This window comes from Apteryx mantelli, chromosome 27 (genome assembly GCF_036417845.1).
Source record: "Apteryx mantelli isolate bAptMan1 chromosome 27, bAptMan1.hap1, whole genome shotgun sequence".
Lineage (NCBI taxonomy): Eukaryota > Metazoa > Chordata > Aves > Apterygiformes > Apterygidae > Apteryx > Apteryx mantelli.
In genome coordinates this window covers 1,253,063-1,272,204 of record NC_090004.1, presented here as the reverse complement: position 1 = coordinate 1,272,204, position 19,142 = coordinate 1,253,063, and the positions used below count along the sequence as shown (strand labels likewise).

Here is a 19,142-nt window from a genome sequence, read left to right as displayed (position 1 = left end):
AGCTACACCTAATGTTTCCTGATAGAGGTTTGTCTAAGCTGTTCTTAAAGATTTTCAGTGATGGTGATTCATGCTTTCCTCGGTAGTCTATTCCAGTGCTTGACTATTCGTATGATTAAGAAGCTTTGCTTAATATCTGGCTGGTATTGCTGCATTTTAACCCCATCATTTTGACAGTCGATCTTCTCTTTGCCGAGGTACCAAACAGAAGAAAATATCCATAAATATGAAAGCGATCATTTGTGTAGGATTTGACCTTCCTTGCCACCTTTGCTTCAGTGTTTAGAGAGCGTCCTGCTGGCTCTTGTGCACTGCCATTTATTTAATTACATGTATGACTGTCTGGAAGCCCTAGCCATGACTTCTGGCTGTGTTGTATTGGTCATAACTACCATCCTTAATCTGTGTTGATGTCAGTGAAAATGTGGTGCTTGAGGTGAAATGTGTTTTATTAAAATTGTAGATCATGAATTCCCTGGTTGCCTGTTATATTTATACTAAAATGCATGTCTCTAACATCTTATAAAGTTTTTTGTTAGTAATGCATTTCATAAAAATCAAGAAGAGGCCATTAAAAGTTACATTGCTTCAAAACATGATATAGAGATGCTGTTGATAAAAAATATTGCTGAGTAGGAAAGAGCAGTATATTGTTCTCTGTCACAGGATAGGGTTTTTGTCTCCTTTGGCTGTAGTTGAACATTTTGAGATAGGCATTTGCTATGGAACTTCACGATTTGCAGCTAATTTCCTATCCTTTCCTATGATAAGAAGGGTGTTTGTAATATCTTTAAAGCATTGTCATAACATTTTTTCATTTCACTCATTGATAAAATTGTTATGATGCATTTCAGTCAGAGATCTAAAATTGAAGTAGGCTGCGATTTATCCTGAAAGGGAAGGGAAGTGGTGATGCCCTCTCAAACTGTTTCCCCAGGTGAGAACTCTTGGCTTAAAAGTCAAAACGGGATGGGGGTGAAATCCAAGCCACTTGATATGAACAGACATGCACTCCTTGTATAAAGCAGTGAAGATATTGGAGCTCTCAGTGGTCCACAAAGATTTCTGTAGCATGGTTATCCTGCTGCTTTTCTGTATTTTCTATGCATTAGGATCTGCTAATTGTTATCTCTGAGACTAACATTTTCCTGGATTGCATTTTTGAACTGAAAGTGTGTAAACGTTACCACAGCTTTGTAAGGAGAGGTTGGAGAACAAACGTGCATGACTCCTTTACAATGCTCCTGCCCTCGTATCTGGCCGGCTCTTGGAAATTGTAGCCACTGTAGTTTTATTCTTATATGTACTAAAACTTGAATTCTACTTCTATTTTGCTCCTGGAGAATTTCTTGAGAAAACTTTTCCCTATAACGTGTACCTAGAACATGTTCATGTTGTCACGCTGTTGCACTGAATGCTGCTTGTGTTTGGATGTCTCTAGAGCCTGATAAGGTATGCCTTGTATTTGTGCATATGTTAGCTCTCCAAACGTGGAAGATTGGTAAGAGGTGTGTGCAAGTGGTCTTTCCCTGGAAAGGAGTACTTTCTGTTTTTTCTGGTAGCAAGCCAGATGTGAACCAGCTCTGGACTGGAAGCCACGTAGCTGTGTGATGCTGATGCTACACTTGAACTAGGAAGCGGTGTGCTAATTGCAATTACACAGTTTCAGTTCTGAGTTTCTTGTGTCTGGCGAGCTTGGAATACAGCTAAATTTGTGTCTGCCTTCAAAAAGACCATGCAGGCATACTTGTCATCAGCCTGCTTTCTGAGTTGCTAGTCAAACTCAAGGAAAAAAATAACTCTCAAGGTAGTATAGCATCATTTCAGAGTGTCATCAGATGGGTGTCTCTAGTAGAATATCAGCTGCTGATGAAAAATTGAAAACTCTGCTAATGCCAGAGTATGCTATTTGCTTATTAAGACTGTTGTGAATTTATTTCTGCCTTAGTAGTTTTTGCCAGTTCAGTAATAGTGTAGCGCGTGGTTCCTGCCTTGTGCCACAGATGACTAAGTTCACAATATTTTTCAGGTTCAGTGCACTTGATGCTATACTCTATATTTCTGTCATTGCATGCAGACTACTCACTAAGATGCTTTTACAGCAAAATATCTTCTGTGTGTGACTTCATGGATGGTTTACATGACATCACGCAGAAGGTAACTGTGACCAGCAGTTGATCTCAACTTTAATTGGACAGGTCACCTCTTCAGTGCACGTGTGGAGCCACAGATTCTTCTTATAAGGGATATAAAACTTGGCAGATGACTGATTCACCTGGTTTGTCATGTGTCTCTGGCGGTGAGTTCCACTTTGTCATTTCAGCAGTGCCAGAGTGAAGGTTGTAGGGTGCCACATACGTCCCCCAGCGTGGCAAGAGGTTCATCAGTAGAGCAAGAGTCACAGCTCTCTGGACCTCAACAGTGAATTGACAGTGCCTCAGACAGTGCAAAAGATTGACCCCGTCCTGGCGTTATCCAGTCCTCTGAATTGTAAATCTGGGCAGTCCCACTACTGTTGCAGGATTACAGTAAGGCAGAGGGACAGCTTTGTTATCTTGACTCATTTTCCATCACTATGAGCTTTGCTCTCATCTGTATGTTGCTGAGACAATTTCTGTTTGTATATGTGGCAATATATAGTCAGTGCTATCCACTCACTATGTCTGGCTAGAGGATTTGTTTTGTTCTGAGTCTCTTCAGTTATTTCATATTGATGTCAGCTGGGAAATCTTTAAATGCCCTGTGATATTTTACAGCTTTATAAGCTGTACAAAATGTCCAGCAGGTAGTTTAATGTCTAGCAGATACACTCTGTAACGATGTATTTTTTTCATTAGTTGTTTGGCAGACTGTGAACATACTTTCATAGCTGCAGGATGGACTTTCGGTGGCTTGTGGTCATTTTTTTTTTTTTTTACTGGCATCTACTGTACCTACACGTTATTGCCAAAATAAGAGATTCCATAGTGACAGTTGACAGTCTCACTCTTTCTTTTTTTCTTTTTCTCCACTGTTTCCAAACTCTTGACCCATCAGGAATGTAAAACAGCCTAACAACTTTTTCTTTACATAACCAAAAGTAGTCTGTTCAGACTTCCTTGCAGGAATTGGCTAGTAATTTTTACTCTCTCGTAGTAATTCTCTTGAGATAACATTTCTGTGTACAGCTAGATTGCTGTTTCTTTTCTTATTAAAATTTACAGAAGTTTTGATGGGCACTTGTTAGAATTTCTTTATATCCAGACTTTGCAGCTTGTAGAGGATATTTCACCTCTTTCAGTAGATTTACAGTTTTGACTCCTGGGACTCCAGCTCCTTAAGTCACAGATGAGACCAAAGTTATACTCAGGATAAATATAGGAAGCAGTAATTAATACACATCCTCAGCATGTCTGGCTCTTCTAGTCTCTCTAGACATGTTGCCCTGCTGCAATTTCCTTTCCTTTTTCTAAGGAATAGATGAATTAATATAGCTCGACATGAGTGAGAAAATAAAACAAAGATGCTTGCTTCCTGCCTTGGCATGCCATTCTCTTTGGATTACAGGGAGTTTCTCTGAACTCTCTTCCTCCAGTGGGGCCCTGCTGCCTTGGCAGGACGCTGCTCTGGGATGATCAAGCCTGCTGCTCTTATGCAGGCTGTCAGGCGGGAGAAATAATGGCATAGCCTCTCTCTTCGCCCTCCCAGGAGTCACTCTCGCTTTCAGGAATCGGGTTATCTGGGTCTCCATGCTAAAAGTAGCAGCAGGGGCTGACTCATCTTCAGCTCTAGCAGTAGTAAGTCTGGTTTTGTGTGGCTCTGCTCCATACAGTGAGGATTCAAATTATTATTTTTTTAATACTCTTCCTTTGCAGACATGACAGATCAGTTGGAGCTTTTTCACTAATATCCCTCATTTAAACAAGAAGAATCTACTACTGGAATTGTTAGAAGCAAGAACTTGACTCTGAATCTGTCTGCTGCTTGGCAAGGGAGACCTTGAGCTTTTTCACTCTAAGGATATGTATACTAAAGGGATCGTTTTGCTCTGTCTTTTTTGAGAGAAAAACTTCAATCAGATTCAGAAGGATGGAGATAGTGGTATCTATCAGGTCTGGGAAGGTTGTTTGTGTGGATGTTGAGTCAGTGACAGCTTTTTGTTATATGAATCTAGAAAGAATTCACCTTTAAGTGAAGTGTGACTTTTGAGTCACAGGCCATTTCATTCCCCCTATTGCTGCTTGCCAGCCAGAGACTGAAAATGAATTTCTGAGGATGTGACCGTATCAGCAGTGGACCCCAGACTCACCACTGCAGCAGGGTATAAAGCACATTTCTTAACTCTAGAGAACTTTATTACTTTGTGCTGGATGAAAGAAACATTGAGATTTTGCTGTAGGAATGGAGCATGTCATGCAAGTTAAGTAACGTACTTAGAGATTGCTTTGATACCAAATGAGGCTTAAGGATAAAAGTTTTCATCTTGTTTATTTTCCCAAGGGTTGTTACTAAACATTCAATTTAACTATTAGAATCACTTACAGAACTGAAGCATGAGACTGGAAAATGCTGTTCTAAGTATATGTAATCATCATCTTCCTCCACTTCTCTAGTATCTCTGCCCATTAGAGAGAGGGGTGCTTTTGCCCCTTACCTTTTCTTCAGGGCTGGTTTGCCCTTGTGTACCGCACAGCTCTCATTTCCCTTTCTGTGCTGTCGGTGGAAACACCTTGCCCTGTATATCTGTCCTTGGGGAGCTTCCTCCTTCTCTGTATTGGGATACTTGGAAGTTGCATGGTAATGTAACGGACTGGATCATTTCCTTCCCCTCTTTCTCCAAGGTTTTCCTCATTTACGTTTCTGTTATGTCTCCTAATTACCTCTCTTTTTTTTCTTTTCTTTTTTTCCTCCTTCAAACTGCCTTTTCCTGCTTGCTATCTCCTGAGGACGTTATGCTAAAACTTTATAAAACTTATGAGGAATAGTTAATGCAAAATTTTCCTAGAATTTTGACATTCAGTTTGCGGTGTCATTGCACAGTCTGTTGTGACATTCTCTGTAGAGATGCAGCGGGAATTCAGACATTTCTTTCTGGATTATCTCATTTCCCCTTGCTAGGGACAGGGTATATATTACTTTCCTGGAGTTACAATACTTTTATTAATTAGTACTACAAGTCATGTATGTATTTATGTGATACTTCCATATCTCCCATTCCATAAAGAGCTTAGTTTTTAAGTGAGGTAGAGCCTGGCTGAGAGTAAGTATAGGGTTAATTCTACATTTTTTTGGTAGAGTACACATACTGGGTGATAAACACAGACCTATGAGGAGTTTATATAAGGAGTTTACAGTGTGGGGCACATTTCTGGTGCCATGTGTATAGTGCATGTAACTACCATCAGGAGAAGCAGTCACAACTTACTATGAGAGGGATGTTTTGTTTGCCAGTCATGTAGTGGGGAGAGAAAGGTTGTGCCTCTGTGTTACAGCCTGATGATGATATGGAAACCACACTTTTTTTCATGTACTCCTGTTTAAATTCTTATTTAAGCATGTTGTTCAAGCATCCTATTGTATGTTTTTGTAAGGGGTAACTCCATAACGGTCATGGGCAGAATCCAATTTAAAGGTCTCCTATGAGCCATCTGCTTTCATTAATAGGTTTTAGATTTGGCACATGGCTCAGTACAGATTAAAATAACCACAGTGCTGCAAAACTTCCTTTATTGCCTGTACAGGTTTGGCCTCCTCATTGAGTCTCCACGGGTTGAGTGAACACTTACAGGAGAGGAGGGTTCTGCTCAGTGCCTTGGTTTCAGCTTGCGCACACCAGCTATGTGTGGATGGTGGGGAAGGTGCGCTGCATGCTTGACCCAGTACAGAGATTTGTTGGGGTGCACTGTATCTCTGCACCTACCCGTGCTCCTGGGACTCCTTTGAAGGGAAACCCAGATATGCAAAAACTGGCATGTAGCCTGGCTTCCTTCCAACAACGTGGCAGATTATGGTCAGAATACGCCTGGAATCCAGGACTGCTGAGCACTAAAGAGCACCTTCTACCACATATGTAATAAATTTTCTCCTTTATTTAGAGATAGCCCCTGTGGATTAGGTGCTGGGTGTTCTGGTATGGCACACTGAATTGCTTTAACTGCTGTAGCCCAAGCCATTCCTCTTCTAAAGACAGAAAACTAACTTTCAATTGTGTGAGTCGTACTGACACCAAATAATTATAGCGCAGATGGTTCAGTGGCAGGAACATCAGCCTAGAGCATACGGATTCAATTCCTTGCTTTGGCATGTTCTTCCTATACAGCACTTAGTATGTCATTTAGTCCTTCAGTCCCTCAATTTCCTGTGTGTAAAAGACTGCCTTGTGAGGAATGCCACAGAGATGAATATTACTGAAATATTTGAATATTCTTTTCATTTTTGCTAATTAAGTGCCTCATCTGTCCAAAAAAAGTCTACCCTCCATGTTGGTTTCTCTTACAATGCTTCTGAACTGGCAGAGCTCCGCTGGAGTTTTGATTGTGACATAAGTCAGAAATGCCTCTGCTTAACACTAAGAAACAGAGACCTGCTGTTTATGAAGACTTATGGTGAGCTACAGTCTTGATGAGCTTGTTCACATCCGGATGCAGCACATGAGCATTCCTCACCCAAGGAGAAGAAATAGCCATGCAAAGGATGAAAGTTCAACAGCAAGACTGACAGTAAAGGAATCTGCCTAGAATAATTCAGAAACATAATGAATCTTATTAACCCTAACTATAATGACAGGGGAATTTGTTTTCTATGATTAGCTTAAGTCTGCTCAGAGTCAGACAGTCTTCACAGTGGGATGTTCCCTGCCTCCCTGGGAATTGGAGGCAGCCCAGATCTTTGCTCCAAACCTTGGACACAGTACTGCCCCCAGGAAGAACAATTCAGAATTCTCCGTTTCCCTTTGGCCTGCATGGTGGGTTGATAGTTTTTAAGAAGCAAAACAAAACCAGTCTGAAAACGAAGGTTCTGGTTTTTCATTGATTGTGTATTTCTTACAGTGGTCAAACTTGCGCTTTCTAAGGAGGATTTGAAGAGCCAGAGCTCTAATTCCCATCTCTATAGAAATGATAGATATGGAGCAGGCAAGTTTTAACTACCAGCTCATCAGCAACAGTTTCAAGCCAAAATATCTAATCTGGCTTTTTTTTTTTTTTTTTTTTACTTTTTTCTTTTTTTTAAGCTGTTCTCTGTCTCCATTTCTCTCAGCCAGAGGATCCTATTCCTGGAGCATGCTAAACATGTATTCTTTTGTTGGAATCTCCTGAATCTTCAGGGAGAGCAAGGACTGTTCACAGTGATATATAGGAAGATGTTTCTATTTTGAGTCAAGGCCCATGCTGAGGCTTTTTGAGAGAGGAGCAAAATTTTATTGGAATCCTACAAGGTTTTATTTCATTTCCGCAGCAGTCATGAAAAGTGGTAACTCCTGTGAAATCCCTCATGGTGGTGAGTGATTCCTTCCAGTGGTGTCTGGTTCTCCCCCTCATTCTAAGCAGTTGGCTTTCCCTTGAACTCAGCTGAGCAGTGTGTCTGATGATACAGCTGTCATTTTCTAGCAGATTGATCCATCTTCTCTCCCCTCCAACCTGAAGGTGTTCAAAGGAAGTCATAAAGTTGATATTTTCGTTACAGACATATTCTATCCACGTTTTTTACATGTTTTTTTTTTCTCCCTTAAAATATGGTCTCCCCTGAGATTTGGCCCAGGGGTTAGAGAAATGTATTGTTCATGATCAGATCTTAAAGACACCTCAGTATCTTAATATCTTTCACAAGAATGTGTTTCTGAAGAGCCAGCCATGAAGTCTGGAGTTTATCAGTCCACTTCTTACATGGTAGAAAGATAAAATTAGTTCCAGAGAAAGCGATGTTGGAAAGGACACAAAATCTTTCTGGTACAAAGAGAAGATAGAAAACTAACTTAATGTCTTGCAGCCATTAGAGATTTCAGATCGCACAAGAGATGCTGTAGCTTCATCTACCTTTGTTCAGAGCTGCCAAAAGATGGCTTTGCACAAACAAGAAGAAACCAAACTCCGGTCTTGTCAAGGAGGACAACAGCAAAGAGGTAGAAGGAACTAAATTCTGACTCACCTCTTAAATTTGTAGCCACTCATTCCAGATCCAGTACAAGCTTTGTCTGTCATTTCATTTTAATACTACTTATTGATTGTAGCTGGCTCTGAAGACATTGGTATTCAGGATGCATGCTGGAAGCTCTGTCCTGTTCGTTGGGGTCCTAACCAGAGGAGAAGGGTCAGTCAGCTGGTTAAGCAAAGCACACTTAGAGGAAAAAGAACATGATTTTAGACCATCAAGACTTTTGGGGTCTTCAGGTCAGACAAGAATTTGAGGAACTAAGTCCAGTGGGAAAATCAAAAGATAAAAAAGTGCTCCAAATCAAATGCTGTCAGTCCTCTAATTTCACAAGTAGGCTGACAGTACCTTTTTTGCTCCACTGCTGAAAGTAAAGGCGTCAAGATAGATGGTAAAGGAGCAGACTGACATAGTGGTACATATCATCTCATCAAGTCTCTGTTCTTGGTTTTCTGACCTAGTTAGACGTAACTAGACCCTTCTTTGTAACTTCCGTGCGCGCACAGGCGTACAAAACACTCTGCAGCTGGGATCTGTGCTGAAATAGTATCCAGAATTGCCTAACCCACCAGTTGGAGTGACTACAGTCAGCCTTCCCAAGAAGGTAACAGATAATGCTGTCCTAGCATTTCCTGAGGGAATTTGTAAGTGATAGCTCTTTATGATTGGAAATGTTGATGTTGTCTGATGGAAAAGATACCCATGAAGTAAAACTCATTTGAAGCAAAGTTATATGGAAGGGATTTTTACCAGCAGGTCTGAGCAGGGTTCTCGACAACCCATGTTTTTGAGGGGAAAAAAATCAATGACTGCAGGCATTTTGCATTATGAAAAGCCATCAGGATTCTCTTGTTGCTGTCCCATGAGATTTCTACAAACTGTCATTCTCACAGTCCTCTGGCAATACTCAGAGTTTTCTTTTTTTTCATGATCTTAATCTGTGGGATATGTATCCAACCCAATAAAACCATTTTTTCAGCTTCACTGTTGGTAGTTTTCTGCCTCTTCTTTCTAAAAACATCTTGCCTGCTGGCAACCGTATTGTCCTAAGAGGTTTGAAGCTTGGCATGCTGTCAGTAAAACTTCAGCTACTCATTCAATCAAACATGGTAGCTCTGTGAACTAACTTGGCCTCCATCCCAAGGTTCACCATAATCTTCCTCATATAATAGGAAGTCCAAACAACCCCAGGAAATAATTCAGATGTGAGTGGTGCGTTTAGTAGAATAAAGAAGGGTATAGGAGAGACATTCAGAATCTCAGCTCTAACTCTTTTCATAATTATGCACTCTGAAACAGCAGTGGCTTTGTAGATAAAGAGATTACATGCATCTTATGAGGTCTGTATAGCTGTGACAGTGCCTTCCATCCACATTTTCCCACTTTTTGTTGCACTGGCATTACAGCCAAACTGTTGCAGCGTTCAGAAGAATATTACAGAGCAGGCTACCCCATAACCCATAAGGTGCCTTCCAATCTGGCACAGGTAAATTGAATCATTCTCCCTGTAGGGGTGATGAGGATGAGCTTTTGGAACAGCTTGGTGGTAAGATCAGTGGGGGTGAGAACTTAATTAGATTAAGATGCAATTTGACAATGTTTATATAGCATGCTTGCCTGAGAGAATGAGTCTCTGAACTGGAGGCCCTAAGATATTCCTTCCAGCTCTGGCTTCCTGTATGCTGCCTTTATTTTGAACATCTTTCTACAAAACTGACATAGAGTAGAGCAAGAAAAAGCAAAATATATCCAATGGGTAGATCTTCATTCTGTGACTTTCTCTGTCCAGTGGTCTGGCCCTCTTTGGAGTATTGTATTAAATCCAAGTATTCTTCCAGCTATTGCTTTTTTTATGGATTTCCCTGTGTTTCATGACAAGGCTTTGCTGCAGCTGGCTTGAATTAAGTAGCATTTAAAATTGGCGTAGTGAGTATTTCTCAGCTTTGCAAGATGTTGCTCTGGAGAGCTCTTCGTGAGGGAGTAGATAACCTGCGCTCGCTGTGTTAGGGAGGTCAGGAATGCCCTCTGTGAAGGCTGTCTGGCGTAGAGGGGATTAAGAACGAGAAATCATGGGTTAGGTAGCATTTGAATTCTGGAGATCACTGAGGAGCTAACCAAACTGTGTCTTAAACTCGTGTCCTGCCTCTGGCAGAGACCAGGTGTCAGCAGCTCAGCTGGAAGGTAAGTGTTCAGCTTTCCTTGCCAAAATGCAGCAGCTAATGTAACAATATACCGGTAGGCAAGATTTTGCTGTTCACCTCACCTTTCAGCCAGCCTTTTGCCTGAAGTGAGAATACTGGTGGCCTGTGAGATTCATGCTTCATTTGATATAAATGCAGTTTTGCATTTGAGTGTGTTCGTCCTTTTTTAGTATTATTGTTTTACTTGTCTTGATAATGTCTTCCATGAGGAAGCTGCATGTTTGATAGTTTTGAATAAACAAAATTTCTTTCTGTTTCGTATATACTTGTGTATGGGTTGGGTTTTTTTTCGGTGTTACAGATTTGCCTTGCTGCACTTTGGAAAGGATAATTTGGAGTCCCCTCACTCCTTTTATGCTATTCATTATTTTATATGCCTCTCTTGTGGTCTTTCTCCTTTTTATACTAATCAGTCTAGTCTTTTAAATCCTTCTTTGTGCGATAGTTTCATTTTACAAAAGCTGAACTAGTTTATAATCAGCTCAGTTGATGTGATCTTATTCATATCAAAAGTGCTTAACAGCTACGGTCCCATGTACTCATTAGCAAGCTGAACTTAAATTGTGTCAAGTTCTGTGCTGCTTTGCTGTGGCAAGTGGGAATGTTTGTTGCAGCTGTCTTTAAATTTAAATTTGGATGTTTTAAATGAATTAAATATGAACATGAATAATGCAACTAGTAACCTAGCCTTTCCACAATTAAATGCAAACTTTTTCATTTTGTCTCTATGTTTTTAGGTTTTGATATGCCACAGTATTTGTACTTACTTTTTTGCCTTGTAGAAATGATGAGGAATTAGAACTTGTGACAGTTCAGTGGAGCCTTTGGCACTTTTGATATCTAGGTGAGTAGAAGTTAGTTTGGAACTGTGGGAAAGGCACTTAATCTCTTTAAAAAAAAGACAGCAAATCAGTTGGCCTTTTTAGGTTCGAAGTTAACATCCCATTGAAATGAATTTGCACCTTGATCTGTGCTTTCATGATGTAAATTCAGGAAACCAACACCGCAGGAGACTGTTTCTGTGCTCCATACTTTCAAGAGTAAATTGATAGCCATAAGCATGAGAAATATATCTTTAGAAAAAGATGGGAGTTTTAATACTGGCACCCACTTTTGTACAAGTGGCAGGTTCTGCAGATAGGGAATTACAGAATGCGCTGGCCTGTGTTCTGTAATTCTCAACTGCTTTATTTGATGCAAAAGTAAAATTACCTCCTAAATATGCCATTGACCCAGCCAGCAAGTTCTTCTTTGGGACATATTGTGTCTACTGTTTTTAAGCAAATTCTTATCTGTGTGAATAGTTTTTCCCCCTTAGATACCAAACTGTAACTTCTGCTATTTCTTCTTCTAAGACTTTCTTAGTGTTCAATCCCAGAACAGTGTAATAGAGCAAATATATCTGGACAGCATTATTTCCTCTCCTGCCTTGCCTATTCACTTATCTCTTTGCCACTTACTTTCTTTTGTCTAGACTGAAGTTCACCATCTTCCCTAGGGTATTTCAAGTTTGTTAAAGCCTATAGGGTGATTACACTTCCCTTCTGAATAGTTATTAGTGAAATAAAATCATAGAGTAGTTCATGTTGGAAGGAACTTCTGGAGATCATCTGGACCAACACCCACCACTCAAAACAGGGCTAACTTTGAAGTCAGATTCAACTTTGAAGTTAGATCACATTGCTGAGGATCATAGCAGCTTGCACTTGGAATATCTCCAAGGATGGAGATTGTACAACTTCTATGGGCAACTATAGACAAAGCTCAGCCTTTTTGTTTGTTTTGTTGTTGCTTTTGGGGGGGCAGGGAGGAACAGACACACTGGATTTTTTTTTGCCATGTTGTCAGAGCCTGGTTAAACTGCTGGTATTCTGTATCTGCAGCTTTCATTAATGGTGTTTACTAATGAAATTATAACCATTGGGAATTACGATATCCAAAGCCTTTACATTTGTAAAGCCTACCTTATACCAGTTTAAGAAGGGCTGAGGCTATGTCTTTATGGCTAAATAAGAGAGGGCAGGGACTAATCCCTGTCCATGAAGCTAGTGATGCTGACTGGCTCATATCCATTCTGCTTGGGGTTAGCTGCCTCTAGAGCAGATAGGCTGAAGCCACACTGTAGCGTTTGGTCCTGGCTCTTGGTGTCATGTGGCCCTAAAACATGCCAATTACTATGCATATTTGTTTCGTTTTCAAGTGTCTGAGGTAATGTGAGGGCTGTGCTGATCTTCCATGGTGAAACTATGTGTTACTATGTGTCCTGTCGTGTGGTGTGAGAACATATGGGGGAGTTTGATGGTGCAAAGCCATGGATGGTGTTGGAGGACTGCGAAGGATGGAAGGAGCCAATATGGTGCAATTTTGTTTATACTGTTTTTTAGAAGTGGATTTTGGAGTGAGCTACCCCAGGCTCATACCCACATAGCTTTTAACAGAGTGGCAGTCCTCATGCGGACTATCTAAGTCTTCTCATTTGGGGAAGAGCCTCTCTTTTGTCTTAGAAAATATATACAAAGTCTTATTCTCTTCCAGGAGAGACTGCAAGTGGTATAGGCTGTGGGGCTTTAGCAGTCATCCATGTGCTTTAAAGTTAGTTAGGATTTTTCTACCCACTGTGTGGGCGAGGACTGAGGGTAGAGTTATTTTACTTTTTCTACTAAACTGTAGTCTTCCAAGCATAGTGTCTGAATATCTCTTTCACATTCATGAACTTTTCCTCCCAAAATTTCTGCAGAGAAGAGTTACATATGCTTCCCATGCATGGCTCTGAAGTGCTTAGACTGAAGCAGCTTTTCAAAAGCCATCTGAGTGGCACAGGACCACAAATCACATGCCAAGTGAGTGAGATTTATGATTAGCAGTCACTTAGGTACTTTAGAAAATCTCATGTCTGGGCACTTTACACAGGGGGAGCCAAGCAAACAGCGGAGATCATAGCCAGAGATTGTGAATACTAGTCTGGTGCCTTTATATAACACCTTTCACCCTGAGTTTTATGGCTGGAGGACTTTTCCTACCATGACTGTTAGCTTTTAATAAAAATGACTAAAGAAAATTATGAAAAGAAGCATTAAAAGTTGTAAATAAGCTTTCACATGTAGATTACCTGAAGTTATTAAAAGGAAAAGAAACTTTACTCTTTTCACAAGTATGCACAGACAAACACATACTATTTATGAGAGGCGGTAAGAGACTGCTTTGTACCTTTTAGCTTGGATTAAAAGAACAACTTTTTTCTTTCTTTAGTCTTATTTCAGAGATTGCTTAATATTAAAAAGTACTGCATAGAAAAGCTTTATTTTTTAACATTTTTCCAGAAGATTAAATTCTTCATTTTTCTTAGCTTTGGAAAAAGGCTGCTTTTCAAAATCACAACTTCTAGCCAAGTTGGATCCGTAAATATCCCTCTAAGCAGAAATTCAGCACTGTATTCTGGTATGGCTTCCTTTTACAGCGATATTCCAGCTTGACTGCCCCACTGTGAACAAAATGGAATTGTATTGACACAATTAATCTTTCATTAGTTAGTGTAGTGTCAAAACATGCTTTTACTAGCTTTCCTAAGGGCTTGTTTGTGACTTAGCCATTCATTTAGATATTTTCTGTCAGGATTTGGCAACATTCAGCGTATTGCTTGCTGCATGCGGAAGGCACTGCTGCCCTGCCCTGCGAGACTGGTGATGGAGGGAGCAGTGGTCTCTGGCATGCAGATCTAGAGCGTTATCTCCCGAGAGTTTTGATTTTCTATAACGTTTGCTTATAACAAAAGTGCAAATCCTCCTTCTTTTGGGGGGACAGTCTAGCCAGTTTTTGTCCCACCAGCAGAAAAAATAAGGCAATCTGGACGCTCGTTGCAGTAGTAATAGCAAAAATATTTCCTGGGTCATCGTCCAATTTCTCATCCTTATTACCCAGAACTGCTGTGAGCCATTTGAATCACAAGTGCCGGGCTGGGGACTGTGGTGCTGCTTTGCCAGAGTTAATGTTATGTTTCCATGTGTTTCCTTACATAAATTTCAGCTCTGCCTCTCTTTGTTAGCAAGCAAGAACGACACCCCCTTCTACACAGGCTCGCAGGACCTGCTGTATAGTTAGCGCAGAGATTGGCATATGCTTCTCTTGCTTATTTATGCTGCTCCCGCTGGCATAAATTTGAAGTTGTCCACATGTTGGAGAAAGACATCTAGTTTCAAGGGATTTGAAATGAATTGTCTGCGTTTAATAGGAGGTTTTCTACCTACCCTGCGATGAAAGAGCTTGTATTTTCTCCCCACTGTGTAATTAGTTCATGTTGCAGCTGATTGTATGTTTCAGAATTGGGGAATTTTCTCATGTTTATTTCTTTTGTCCTAGACATCTTCAGTTATCTAAAACCAAGCCAGTTCCAGGATAAGGACAGCGGCAGGTGATATAATGCGGAAACCAGGCCCTCAAAAAGGTGAGCAGTAATGCTTGGTATAGAGAAGACCCTTTAGTTAGCTGATCTAGACTAAAGAATATTAGGAGGCCAAGACAGGGGGAGGGAGTAATGGGGGGCATCCTGGTTGTATCCCAGTTTGAAACAGAGCCCTAAGAAGGGAGTTGTTTCTCTGGCAGATCACAAAAGAGTCCTTCATAATGCTACCACTAAAATCAATAGAAGAAGAATCCCCGCCGGTTATCTAGCCCATTCCCGTGCCAGAGCAGGCTTCTGACGAGAGAGAGCGAGCGAGCTTGCCTGCGACACACAGCATGCTCCTGGGGACACCCTGGGCTGGGTCACTGGAGTGGTTTCTCTGTAGCTGCTGGTACTATACCCGGTTCCCCGTAGCTGGGGAAGTCCTTTTTACCTTCTTGTGCACACACAGCTGCCCCACGTGCTTTTGCTTTTTCTTACGTTTTGAAGGGAGCACTTAGCCAGAAGTGCTCATTCTGGTGTGGGAGGCAGGGCTGGCTGGTGGGAGCTCGTGCAAGCCTCGTGGCACCCCTACAGCTTTTGGAGCACGATGTCAGGTGGTGATATTGCTCTGTGGAGCCCGCTGCATGCACCATCTGCTAGTGCTCCCAGCATGAGGCATCCTGGTTCTCTGCTGGCACAAGCCTCCCCCTTCTAATGAGGCATGAAACCAAAGACCAGCCTACCTTGTGGAGATGAAACATATTACAGACACTTACCTCTCATGGCCTGAATCTTTCATCTCATTACATGCAGTTGCAATGGCAGCATGCGAGTGCTCAGGACAGCTACAAGCATGTTACCTGTGTCCTGTTTGCCTAAACAAAAGGGTAAACTCAAACAGGCTGTCTGCAGCTGACCTGCTTGTACTTTTTGTTCTTAAAAAATATATATATATAGATTTCCTTTAGTGTTGTTCCATACACGTGCATTTGACTGAAGTGATCTCATCACATTCGCTTCAGAGGAGGGGGGGAGGGAGAACAGTAGAGGATGAAGCATCCTCTGCAGTTCTTTGTTCACATCTGCTACAGGCACACAGGGTTTATTGCAGGAGATTTCTATGCTCGATTTCTCTCTCTCTCTCTCTCCTTCCTTTATTTTTTTTTTTTAAATGTCCCCTTTGCTTCTCTGGTGGTTCATCTTGCAGAAGCATTATCCTCTTTCTAACACGGCTTGTCCTTTAATGAAGTGAAAATAAATGAAGGAAAACAGGGAATGGGGAGAGCATGCTGCGAGGCAGCTGGAGGGCTTGGTAATAAAAGAGGCAGGTTGATTAGTCAGCAGTGCGGCCTCAGACCTGGCTGCCTGGATCTAGCCTCACACACAGCTTGTCATCTTTTTGCCTCATGGAGCAGGGTGCCTCCAGCCAGCATTGCTGTTGTGACCTGTGTGTTGTGAATGCTGTGCCATATGTTCCAGAATCAACACCTGTATTGTACGCAGATGGGTTTCTGTCCTACTTACCTGCTTTTTTCTTTTTTCTTTTTTTTTTTTTTAATAATGCATTTGACTTCTGCTTTTGTGTTAGCTAATGTAATTTGCCTCCAGGAATTCTTGCGTTTCTTCAGTGTCTCTCCCCCTTTGCTGCTTTTTGCAGCCCATTTAATGAGGATTTTGACATCTGTAAGATTAACAATGAAATGTAACTTAAGCTGCAGAATATGGTGATAGGTTACCTAAAGTAAATGTCCCTTTGAATGCATGAACACTGTGTTACAGAGCAACACTGAGAAGAGCATTGCACATCCTAGGAGTCTTTTTTGTTTCTGACTTTGATACTTTGTGTCCTTTATTCTTGCTTTCTTAAGGAGACAGCAGAGTACCATCCTTCATCAGAATACAGTTATAGTAAGGGTATCCTTCCAGCTTTTTCATTCTTTTGTGTCTCTCTGAGGAGGAATTTTAGCTGGTCTACTTCTAATGATGCCATGGCTATATTCTATATGTCTTTCTACATTTAAAGGATAAAACATACATGCAGTCCTCTTGTCCATTGTATTGAAAAAGAGGTGTCAGGAAGAGAAGATTGCAAAAATAATGGTTCAGAAGCCATTTTAAACAGCTCAAGTTTATCCACCAGGCCACTTAGTAGCAGCTTACAACTTGCCTTTTTCAGTCACTTGTCAAGAGAACTTAAAACTTGTCTTGCAATTTTTCTTTTTCCCTTTTTGTTCCTTTCACAAGGAACTACTTTTCATGGTAGCAAGGTACGTTTCATAGAGCATTACAAAATTGCTTTTTATAATAGCCTTAAAAATGCTGTGTAAAACAAATGAGCCTAGACTGTAATAGCTAAAAGGTATTCCTAGGTGCGCATTAGTCAGCTATCAGTGCATGGAATAGCCCCCTTTGATGAGCAGCTCACTCAGGGAAGGCAATTCTAGCTGAGTAATGCAAGCTCTGTTATGGCTTACTACTCTATTATACTCCCATTTAGCTGAAGGCTAAAGAGAGGTGGGGATGGGAGCTCCTGTTTCTTGCCGTATCAGTCTTTGGGGAACAGACTTGAGGGGTTTTGTTTGTTTGTTTGTTTTTTCCTTTTTTTGCCACTTCCCATCTCTGAGGTCCAAAGCAGTTGTCACCACAGGTAGCTTTAATGAGGTGCTCTCTAGAGCCAGTTGGCTCCTTCCATTGCACAACTTGTGGGGTGCTAGTTTGCTTTCTTATAAGTTGCATAGGACACACAGTGATCAGCCTGTTTCTAACTCTAAAACCCTAGTATTGTATGTGAAATGGGCCTGACATTTGTGTGGACTTTGGGAGGAAAACTGATTAGCCAGATCACCGGAGAAGGTCTAGATTCTATGTGTGTTTTTTTCTGTGTAAGAATAGTTGCAGTAACTTTTAGCTGATAAAAGAGACACGATTCAGATTCCCCTTCTAGGTGTTCAACATGCATGTGAGTAGTTCTTAGTGACTTCAGCATTTGTTCCCACTGAGCCTTGCCAGCTCTTAACATAGTTAAAAGGATGAAAATATATCAGTTTGCTGTTTTTTACATTATTGCATGCCATTGTGGAAGAATATTGGTTGGTAAGGATTAAGCAGACATTAAGATGTGCAGGCCTGTTGAGGCTGGGTATCAAGCCTACTCTTGACCTATGTGGAAGAAGGGAATGTGCCCCATAGATTTAAAAAAAAAAAAAAAAAAAAAAGGTACATAATTAGGTGTAGATATCCATGTTACCTGGGTCGAGGACAGGGAGGTCATTTCTCTCGTCTGAGGTAGCACACACGTGTAAAGCGGGTGACATGACCAGTTAATGTTGAAGAGAGCATCATCTGGCTTCTTTCACTGACTCAAATGCTTTATTTCTTGTCTTAGCCATAGACTGGAAGGATGGTAAAAAGCACAAGTACAGCCGCCCATCAGAGTCTCCTTCCCAGTACCAAGGTAAGAAGGCATGTTTCACCTTTCTTCCCTTCTGTTCCCTTTTTTTTCCTCAGAGCTTACTGAGTTGCTTAGAACTTACAATTGCTGCATGCCAAGTTAGTTTACAGATACAAACTGCTTTAAACAGTCCTCATATGTTTAACTCTGACCACAGTAAAAAATTGCTGAGAAGACATCAGGGGTAAACATACAGCTAAAGCTAACTCATTTTTCATTTAAGCAAGATAGAGTGTATCTGTTTCTTACTGTCCAATCCTGAGTGCCAAATGAGTGATTCTGCCCATATTTTTGCATGTGTCCTAGACGTAAGGGACTTCCTAAGTCCTATGTGAACTGTTCTTGTGCATTCAGGGAAGTGGTTAACACAGCCCTAGCTCTGTAGGGTGGATGTGGTGCGACTGTAGCAGACCACTGAATACTACACATTCCCTCTTTCCCAGCAGCAGGAAGTTGGCGCCTACCCCAGCAGACAGGAGCCCCTTGTGAGTCAGCCCAGCTGGCAGTCTCTTCAGAGCTAAGGGCAAGCGATGGAGGTAGTAGCACAAGAGTTAATCACTTCCCTCTCCCTTTGGAGATCATGGTTTATGCAGTTCGTTGACAGGACACGTTGTGGTCCTGTGCAGAGCATCTGCAGATTAAGTTTACAGAACTGATAGTTCCTGCTATCTCTCATGGGGGATATGCAGGCAACTTCCAACTGTGTGGAGTTTACATAAGGCTTGTATAATTTAGTAAAAGATTTTAGGGCCCATATTTTGCTTACAAACATAGATTAAAAAGTTGATGTCCAGATTTCCCACATTGCAGAGCCATAAGAAACTAAAGCATTTCCTGAGATTAATCATTTTTAACTGGAAACATATATTTGCCTTCATGAAAGGCGCTCTTGTGTTTCGTAGAGCCCCTATGAGAGCTGAAGTGGCTGTTGTGCCTTGGAGGCTCAGTTAGAGTGGGCCCAGAGGTGGGATTCAGGACTGTG

General features: G+C 41.2%; 1 protein-coding gene across 4 annotated transcripts in view; it reads left to right on the top strand.

Moving 5' to 3' along the window:
• The window catches only part of SCMH1 (Scm polycomb group protein homolog 1), an 82,807-nt gene that overhangs the window by 6,735 nt on the left and 56,930 nt on the right, over window positions 1-19,142 (top strand). For 3 of the 4 annotated variants that reach the window (XM_067311381.1, XM_067311380.1, XM_067311378.1), the window contains exons 2-3: window positions 14,685-14,769; window positions 18,095-18,163. In XM_067311381.1, the coding sequence (XP_067167482.1) occupies window positions 14,745-14,769; window positions 18,095-18,163 (94 nt within the window). In that variant the 5' untranslated portion in view covers window positions 14,685-14,744. Of the gene's footprint in view, window positions 1-13,143; window positions 13,169-14,684; window positions 14,770-18,094; window positions 18,164-19,142 lie in introns of those variants that run through there. The other variant, XM_067311379.1, reaches the window with a different exon arrangement.